Consider the following 9,382-nt stretch of genomic DNA (forward strand, 5'->3'; position numbering starts at 1 on the left):
AATACTCAGGATCAAAGTATAGAATGTCACCAATATGAATTATACACACATACAATAGTAATTGCTATGAATGGCTACCGTATAAACTCAGGACACGCATGTGCTTGGAGACTCCCGAAGGTTAAGGTGGTCATAAGTTCAGCCAGCACATTCAATGGTCTATTACCCGGAGCTGCTCCAACATGATGAGTAGATTTTAGTGAGGCTCACATGCCACTGCCTCTGGCTACACACTGGATATCGGAATATTGCAAAATAAATATAAGAAAAGTGTTTACAAAATTACCTGTGCCACTCTGACATAGTAGGGTTGTTGCTCCCTTTCATACCACAGTAAATTTGTATGCAACTCTGAATCGGCAAAATTCATGCTCCTTCTCATTATCAACCCTGATCAGATTTTACCCCCGAGGAGTACTCAAAGGTGGCGCCGTCAGTGGTACCGCTACTTTGGTTTTGCCGATTTTGACAGTTGTGGTAACTTGTAAATAAACCTTTGTTTCAAATCAGTGAAAGAGAAATTCGCATTATAAGTTAAAAATCAGTTTAAATTGTGTTAATTTGCAATTTTTGAATGAAGACTGCGTAAAAACTAATAAAATGTAGTGCTGTGTGTTAAATTGTGACAGCCATCAAGATACAAGATGAGTAGATGCAAGTGTAGCGCTGGGACGAATCGCTGCATTTTATGTACATAGGGCACGTCAAAGCCGTGACCGAAATGTTTCTTTATTATTACATTAACAACATTTCCGCACAATGATTTTGCTTCTGCTCCAAGCAGCCTCCACTAGCCAGTTAAAGCTTAGTATCCAGCTCTTAAGAAAACGGTCAAGAAAAAATTGCCATTATTTTGCGTGTGTGTCCAAGGAATTTTGACATTTTTTATACCTCACAGCCTGTTGCCTCACTCTTTCCTCGAGAAATAATGGAACGGGCATATATTTCTGTTGCAAACCTGGGTTGCCTTGTGCTCTTTTTTCACAAAAAACTTTAGAAAACCGTAGTAGAAAGCGTACTAAATTTCTGAAGAGCTGCGTACTGCCTTAAGGAAATTTGACTCAAGAAAATTTCTTAGCCATTTCTTGTACGCCATTTTATATGGAGTTTTTGCTTTTCTTAAGAGCTGGATACTAAGCTTAACTATTCAATCCCGCTGAGATGCTGCCGAAGTTTTCTGCAGCAGCCTTAATTGCAAAGCAATGAAGTGCACTAAAACGTTTGCTCAATCAGCCTTAATTGCAAGGCAATGGAGTGCACTAAAATGTTAACTATTCTCTAATAGATTAAGTAAAAATGCAATATTTTCGCATTTAGCAAAATTAAAACACGTTTTTCGCTGAAAGTGAACTCTTTTGGCAGTTTCAACTCGTTCTTCTTTTCGCTCTATTCTTTGTTTACTTGTGGTACACACATGTCAACGCCCAGGAGGGCGCAATCTTCTATTCTATCATTCTTGGATGCTTGTTCTTCTTGCAGTTTTGTTTACATTTGTGTCGTCGTCCTTTGCTTTTACTTCCGCTGGTCATTTGTTTGTGATTTGTTTGTCACATCGATTTTTAAAAGCTTACATCTACATCCTTCTCCTGCGTTTAGTTTTCTTAATAAATTTTCAGGATATTTTCGAGGAAGTATGTCAAAAACTCGTTTCTTTAATTTTGCCGCAAATACATCTAACGACATTGAAGGGCCAAATGGAATGGAATCAATGTCCAACAACAACAACGGTGATAATGATGAGAGCAACGATGATGACTCTGAGTTCCTACAGGATGTTCCTTATTCTTCTAGCAGCATAGACAGAAGTTCCATAGGCTCAATTCCATGGGCTGATGATGCCATAAAGCAAAACCAATTGGATTGGGAGAGAGTGGAGCGTATGCTAATTGGTGAAGAAGCCCTGCCAACGGAACCAGATTTGCGTAATGAGATTTTAGAATGGCAACAAAAATTCCCAGAGTTGCTGAATGAAAAGAACATTACGGACTTGCCACCAAAATGCTTGCCAGAAAGAAAATTTGGTATTTCCAAAATTAGTGAGACTCCGGCACACACATTGGTGGATGATTTAATTTCTCATTTGAGCTTAAACAGCTCTGAAGACGATGACAGGTATGACGAACTGGCAACGCCCACTGCGGCTCCCCAAAGATTTGATAATATTTTAGATCAACAAGGCCGAACAAGTCCTAGTAAAAAATCGTACATAGACAGACTTTCAGCCAAAATGTCCTTACTACGGATCGCAGCATTGCCTATACGTCCCTTTCAGCGTAGTGATACTGTGAAAGCAATACCACAACAAACCTCAAAAGAACCAGAGCACAGCGGTACCTCTAATTCCTTACGTCTACATGAAGTATCGTCAAGTAGACCTCAACCACCAAAGCTTTCACCTAGCCGTACACATTACAAAGATAAAGCGTTCGAGCCTCAACAACTCTTCCGAATGCCACCAATTCTAAATGTACTAGAGAGCAAGCGACGTTTTCGAGACTTAGCGCCGAACAAAAGTTTTGTTCAATTGACACACGTGAAGACCCCACACGCAAAATCAGCCGCTGTAATACGACAACCAGAGAATAGTTTGCAGCTCGGAATGCAAACGCGAACCACCACTAATTTTCCGCGCCATCATCAATCAGTTTGGCAAAAGCCGTTGGTTGCTTCGCGCGTAAGTAGTAATTTTTTTAATAATCGTAATGCCATAATCTTGCCCTCGCTGAATACACAACGCATGAACGCTGAGCAAAGACGCAATAGCACCACATCCAGTACAGGAGTTGGTACAAGAACGCACAGTTTGTCTAATTCCAATTTCGACTCTTCACCAAGCAGCAGTGCCAACATTGTGTTGCGTCCTCATTACGGCGCTGATCGCTTTGCATCCCGATGGCAACAAATAAACGCGAATCATACGTCCACGTCGACTGGGACAATTTCAACAGGGCGCTCTATCTCGGCAGCCGTTCATCATCCGCGAGCAGATGTAGGAATGAGAGAGTTGTATGTGCCATACAATGCCTACAAACATAATGGTTTTAAATAGCAATCACAAGCGTGGCGTTTTGTATGATGCGTCACGAGGGTTTATGCGCTAAACAAAGTATGAACGATGATTTTAAACTAACCTGATATCGAAAATTTAAGTTTAAAATTTTTTATAAAACCAAAATTTACGCGTATTATTTAATATACGTATGTACATTCATGAAAAGTTATAGAAAACACTCGTCAGTGCTTTAGTAACTGCCAATACTTTTAATGTTGAACAAATGTTACGGATACATCCATATATGTACCTATATACCTATGGTTCTAGTTACATACTTATTTGTAACGCCAAAAATCGTCGTAGTGGCAGTGGAGCAAGCGACGATATTTTTTAACACTCCAAATGAAATATGTGCTTTAAAGCTCTGCAAATATTCAAAATAAAATTGTGGTCAAATAAATTTTGACAACAGTAGGTACAGATATTCTGTTGGTAAAATTATAAAAAAAATATGTTTTATTTAGCTTAATATTTCGACAAGGAATATTTTGAAATAACTTTACAACATAGTCAAAAACAAATTTCTGAACAGGTTTTATTTTTAAAACGGTTGTGTTTCATCCAAATATTGCAATATTCTAGGAGCGTGCAAATTTAATGTAAACCCTCATCTCACTCAAGCTCGAATCCTTCGAATCGCGTTCATTCAAATATCGTCACTGCCGCACTCACCATTGTAGTATTATTTTAATTTACTGCTATTTTTAGATTAGTTACAACTGCATTAAAAAAATTTAAATAAAATTCGGTATAGTAATTCTTACAAGTTAAAGTTATCCAAACGCAATCTTCCATCATTCTCGGTCAAATATAATAAATCTGAGAGGCACTGTTCGCTTATTAATTCCTCAACACGTTCACACATCTATACGAAAGTGAAAATATATCAAAAAAGATCTTAAAAAATATTTATCTTATCCCACTCACTCCTTTCGCTTTGTAGTCCTTTAATATTTCGGGGTGCTTGAAATTCGGTCCGAAATTTACACTTACGGTAGCATTCTTATGTATTGATATGGTAGGATAATATAAACCACCATATATATCTGAAAAAGCTACAGATTGGGATTTTCCATTCTTAAAAAATTCTATTTTGCTGCCAGGCTGCACTTGAAGGCCTTTAAGTGTTTCCTGCACTTTGTCCTTATCCTCATAATACAAATGTGACTTGAACTTTACTAACGGCTGCAAAAGCAGAATATAATAAAAATACAAAGTGAAAAATTGGTAAAATATCTACTCATGTATCAACCCTTGTATCAAATCATGTCTAATCCTTACTACTTTAGTATGGATTAGACAAGGGTAAGAGACAAGAGCACTTAACAGTAGTAAGAGTTTTTATTTTTTGAATTTTATAATTTATGTCGTTATTCCAGAAGGCCATCGATGTGTAGTTATGTTTTACATACATCGTTGCCTTAATATAGAAAGGCCCCCCAACTAATTTGCTTCCAAAATCAACCTTTGCACAAAAGGTGCTGAAAATTAAAAACAATTACTGCAGAATCAACTTATTAATCAATCAAATAGTGTACAATACTTTTATTTGTATAAAATTTAATTACGCAGCAGAAAGAAAGTGTAAGTGCCTTTCCAGGTTAATGAACGATATGTAGGTGTTATATTGGCTGCATTTCTTTATTCATTCTGAACATTTGGAATAAACTTTTTTGTTTACTTATTCTTTAGAATATTCCTGATGATATGCTAACGTATATTTCAAACGCATTCTGTTTATTCCGGCTGTGAAATGGGATTATCCGGAATGTATAAAGAAACGCAGCCATAATCATTATTATGAATTATTTTTATCATAACATAACTTACTCTGTCCTTAAACGTGTTAGGTAAGTAATTGCTGTCAACTTCATCGGGTAAATCTATTAAAAAGCCCAGCACTTCGCCTTCCGCATAAGCATCGCTATAGTGTTTGCCATGACTCTCATGGAATCTAGTTCCCTTGCGTGACCGCCATGAGTAGCCAAATTTGTCATAGCCGAGGGGTGCTTGCAGGTTGCCGTACTCCTGACCCCAGCCCAATCTTGTTGCAGAGCCTTCAGGCATATCATCAACAATGGCTTCAAAATACCAGCGCCCACGATTTACAGCTGGAATGATATCCCGAATGATAAAAAGCGAATATCTAAAATACTAAATAAATGTGGACGTGAAATACACTTATACATACACTGGCGCTCACCTAAATAGCACCCTTTTGTTGTTTACAATATTCGCAATTTTTTACGTGATATTTTTTTTCGTTAATTTTTTTATAAAAATATAGTAGATTCTATAACATGAACCATATAGTCAAACTCTAAAACTTTGTACACAGTTCAGGAAAATTTAACAAATTAAAAAAAAAGATATCAAAATTTTCAACTTTTTTCAGAATTTTTAGAAACTTTTGGAAAAATCCGGTCGATTTTTGAGATTTTTTTTGAGGGTGTTGCGCATTTTCTTCTATATAAAAATTGATTTTGTTCATGCCTTATATGGGAGAAAATGTGCCACACCCTCTACAAAAAAAAAAAAAAAATCCCAAAAATTAACGAGATTTTTTAGAATTTACTAAAATTGAATGGGCTTTAAAACTGCCTACCCAAAAAGTCTCTAAAATTTTTTTCTGAACTGTTCACAGAGTTATAAACTTTCACTTATATGGTTTATGTTACAGAATCTACTATATTTTTATAAAAACTTTACGGAAAAAATGTATCACGTGACAAGTAATTTTTAAGCAAAAAAAACCGACCGGTAATTTTTTTCTTGGTCCAATGATCGGATCTAAACCAAATTAGTATAGGACGAACCCTGAGGTAGGAACCACCTTTCCTTAAAACAAAAAAAGAATTATAGAAATCGGTTAACGTGGTCCAAAGTTATACGGTACATAAAACATACATAAAAAAATTTCGACGAATTAAAAACCTCCTCCTTTTTTTGAAGTCGGTTAAAAATAAAAGTGTGCTATTCAGTTGAGCGCCACTGTATATATTTAACCAGGAAATTAACCATTAACAAAAAAGCAATATTTACTTACAATGAGTAGCGCGCACCATACAGTATCCCTTATCACCAGTGACAGACAGACGATCTTCTGAAATTTTTAGTTGTGGTGCACGATCATGCAAGGCCAATAAAACGCAATTGGGAACCAGTGTTCTATACAGCCAACCAGGTATTGGTTTGCCAGCCCAATCAGAGCTTTCGTCGAACTCTTGCCGGAAGGGAGCATGAGGATCAGGTTCAGCTAGAATATAACGATAGCCATCCTTATTAAAAGGATGCTCCAACGGATACCCATGAGCTGGTAGTTTCACATTTGCGGTAATATCTGAACTAGGTCGTCCCTTTTTACCAGTAGGTCCAGAATCATTACCGGGCGGTTTTCGTTTGTATTGACGATTATTCTTTGTCAGTGATGAAGCTGAGAGCAGAGTTAATGTGTAAATAGAGGTTAAAGATTAAATACATATTCTACAAGCAAAATACTTCGCGAGTTTGCTAAATGCCAATGGAATAGGGTCATGTAGAAGCGCAATAGCGGCAATGGAATGTGTGCAGATGGTAAAATAAACTTGAACATGACTACAGAGCCTCGTAGTGAAGACGACACTCCGAAAAATATGACTCACAGTCCCATGGGTCAGTCAAACAAATCAAATTTAATGTAAATCATTGCAAAAAATTTTAATTTTTACGCACAGGAGTCGTCCAAATTCATGATTGGTCTGTCGATTTATCAATCAATTATTTTACGTACTTTCTTCTTCGCGATGCGGCACCGTGTTGTCCATATTCTCGGAAAGTTGAAACTACGTGCGCAGCAACTGTGACAGCGTACAGTTGCGGCGACGACGAAGACGACGAGTCGTCCAACCGAATCGATATATCTCACAAAAACACTAACTACTGCAAAAGCTTTTATGCATGTAGATTTACACACACAGTCGAGTAATATATCAAAACAAAACAATAGTGGATCCCCCCATAGCAGTATTTCGAACAATGCAGCTGCTTTCTATCATGATACAAACGTTTCGCTTACGTCGTCCCCACCCACCCATATTTTAGTGAAAAGCCGGTGGTGACCTCGCCCGAAAATGATAAAATGCAATCAGATACAAAGTGCCATTGCAGTGATCAATCACAGTCGCGACGAAGTTTAATAAAAAATACAATTTAAAACGTTACGCGGTTTATACGGAAAGTATGGGCTAATTAGATGAATGCGAATGAATGAATGGGAACGGGCAACGATAACAAACTACATACGTACATAAGCATGTATGCACATATGAACATACACACGTGATAAGAACAAACACAAAAGTTATTGCATATACATACATATACATAGGTGCATGTATATATGTACATATCTATTGGGTTAGAAACCTTCAATGATAAATAACACGGTACCCGACCCAAATAAAATTTGTATAATAGTAGCAAAAACAATACAAGAACTTCAAACAGTGACGGCCCGCAGTGTTTAGTTCACAATCTGAGCACAAAAAGCCAAAGAGAAGAATAAATTGAACGTAAAACATGCGAATAATGGCACAAAGCGAGTAACAACTAAACATTGTAAATGCAGATATTTTGATTGTGTTGTCCAGTATGTTATTGTTCTTATGAATTCCTAGCACTGCTCCAATCCCTTCACGCACTTCTACTTACCTGCTCCGTGACCATCTTCGGATGTTCGCAGTAATCCGCCCTTACCCATGGAATCGTAGTTCGGTTTAATCTGTGCGAGATCCTGCGTTACTAAACCAAACATGGTGCCGAATTCAGAGTTTTCCTCGTACGTGAACAAAGTGCTGACCTCTTTGACAAGTGACCTCTGCACCGTAGAATACCTAAGACCGAAAAATTTCAGTTAAATAGTTTTTTTTTTGAGGATTTTTCTATTTCAATATACCAACCAAGATTGTGTGACACGTCGAGGCATTGTCGTCATTGCCTCCCAGTACTGTTCGATGTATGGGATGATTTCTTTGTCTTTGCTAAATAGGAATTTAGTCTTCCCTTCCTTCAGCGCATTTTGCTGCATATTGGCTATGGCAGTGATGCACATTTGTGGTATAGCTGTGTGGAAATCGGAAAATCATATAGCAGCTCACTTAAACTAAATATTTATATACAATTCTTACTCGCTTGACTTTTTCGAAAGACCTCAAGCCCACTTTGCGAGCAATTCTTGCAGACGAATACATAATTGGTGATGAACGGTACCAACTTGCCCAGCTGATAGCCAATACAAGATTCGTGAAACCAACGACTGCAATTGGCACACAGGAGCTCCACAATATTGAGATTTCGTTCTTTCCCACTAAAAAATTTTTATATTAAATGCCAAGTACATGCATGCCAAATAAAATAAATAAAATTTACCAATAGCAAATGCCGGTGCCGGTATTGGCGCCTGTTGCAAGTTTCTCCTCTCGCGGGGTTTCCTGTGCGCGTTCACTAGTGGCATATTCAGACGCAGACTCGGATAGGGAATTTGTATCCATTTGCAATTCGTCCATTTTGCTGCTGAAATATGTTTATTTCTTGAAAAAAGCTTGTCAGAAAAATGCAAAAAAGCGTCTGCAAATGTTTGATAAAAAATGAATGCAATTGGAGTAATTGGATAGGTGTGTTCAATAAGTGTTGTATCATAATAAAGTGTTGGAAAACGGTGCCACACTGGCAAAACCAAAGAACGTAAAAATCTTCTTTTAAAGGCCCTACACACGTATCGATTTATCGGCCAACTAGTTGGCCAACCGCTAGAACTTGGTGGTAGAAAAATAAATTTTTTTTTATTTTTCAGGCTGATCTGTGTAAAGACAAGTTGGCAACATAAAATGCGACTTCATTTTTTAAAGGCGCATTAACGTTAACATGCGTTTTTCGGTTGGTTTTGCCAAAGAACGTAAATCTATATAATCTATCTATCTATATATCTGTCTATAAATTTATCTTCTTTGGTTTCGCTAGTGAAATTGCATATAATTTGTGTAAACAGGGGCGGTAGCAATAACAAATTCATAAAAATTAGAAGCATTTTCCTAGCGTAGCTTAAAAGTTTCTCTGTGCTGTTGTATTGTTTAGAGTTCAAAAACTCTTACTCAAAAGAAATCAGCCAACTGGTTGATGCGTGTGTATGGAATTTCGTTAAATAGGTTGTTCAACTGGTTGGCCGATAAATCGATCAAAATATTTGTTATTATGTACTTGAGCGTAAAATAGTTTGTTTAATTTTTGAATGATTAAATCCGGAAAAATGCGTTTTAGAAGCTATCTTATAAATGCTCATATAAAGATATA

At 37.1% G+C, this 9,382-nt stretch overlaps 2 protein-coding genes across 5 annotated transcripts; one reads left to right on the forward strand and one right to left on the reverse strand.

Moving 5' to 3' along the window:
* The first annotated feature begins 1,426 nt into the window (after window positions 1-1,426).
* On the forward strand, window positions 1,427-3,190 carry LOC118736809. The gene has a single exon (XM_036466857.1). It carries the CDS (start codon window positions 1,634-1,636, stop codon window positions 3,047-3,049), a length of 1,416 nt encoding a protein of 471 aa, XP_036322750.1. The 5' UTR covers window positions 1,427-1,633; the 3' UTR covers window positions 3,050-3,190.
* A 48-nt stretch (window positions 3,191-3,238) lies between these two features.
* On the reverse strand, window positions 3,239-8,698 carry LOC118736808 (set1/Ash2 histone methyltransferase complex subunit ASH2). 4 transcript variants are annotated; one of them, XM_036466853.1, is made up of 9 exons: window positions 8,462-8,698; window positions 8,221-8,399; window positions 7,993-8,155; window positions 7,745-7,926; window positions 6,102-6,488; window positions 4,886-5,166; window positions 3,983-4,240; window positions 3,820-3,920; window positions 3,239-3,753 (listed from the first exon to the last, which is right to left on the reverse strand). In XM_036466853.1, the coding sequence occupies exons 1-9, from the start codon at window positions 8,596-8,598 to the stop codon at window positions 3,738-3,740; spliced, it is 1,704 nt and encodes a 567-aa protein (XP_036322746.1). In that variant the 5' UTR covers window positions 8,599-8,698; the 3' UTR covers window positions 3,239-3,737. The 4 variants fall into 4 exon arrangements, with proteins under 4 accessions (XP_036322746.1, XP_036322749.1, XP_036322747.1 ...); XM_036466856.1 differs by having other exon boundaries at window positions 7,790-7,926; window positions 8,462-8,697; XM_036466854.1 differs by having other exon boundaries at window positions 3,239-3,750; window positions 8,462-8,598.
* Between the last annotated feature and the right edge of the window lie 684 nt (window positions 8,699-9,382).

The sequence above is a fragment of the Rhagoletis pomonella genome, unplaced genomic scaffold (genome assembly GCF_013731165.1).
Source record: "Rhagoletis pomonella isolate Grant_MI unplaced genomic scaffold, Rhpom_1.0 Rhpom_scaffold_00004, whole genome shotgun sequence".
NCBI classification, from domain to species: Eukaryota; Metazoa; Arthropoda; class Insecta; order Diptera; family Tephritidae; genus Rhagoletis; species Rhagoletis pomonella.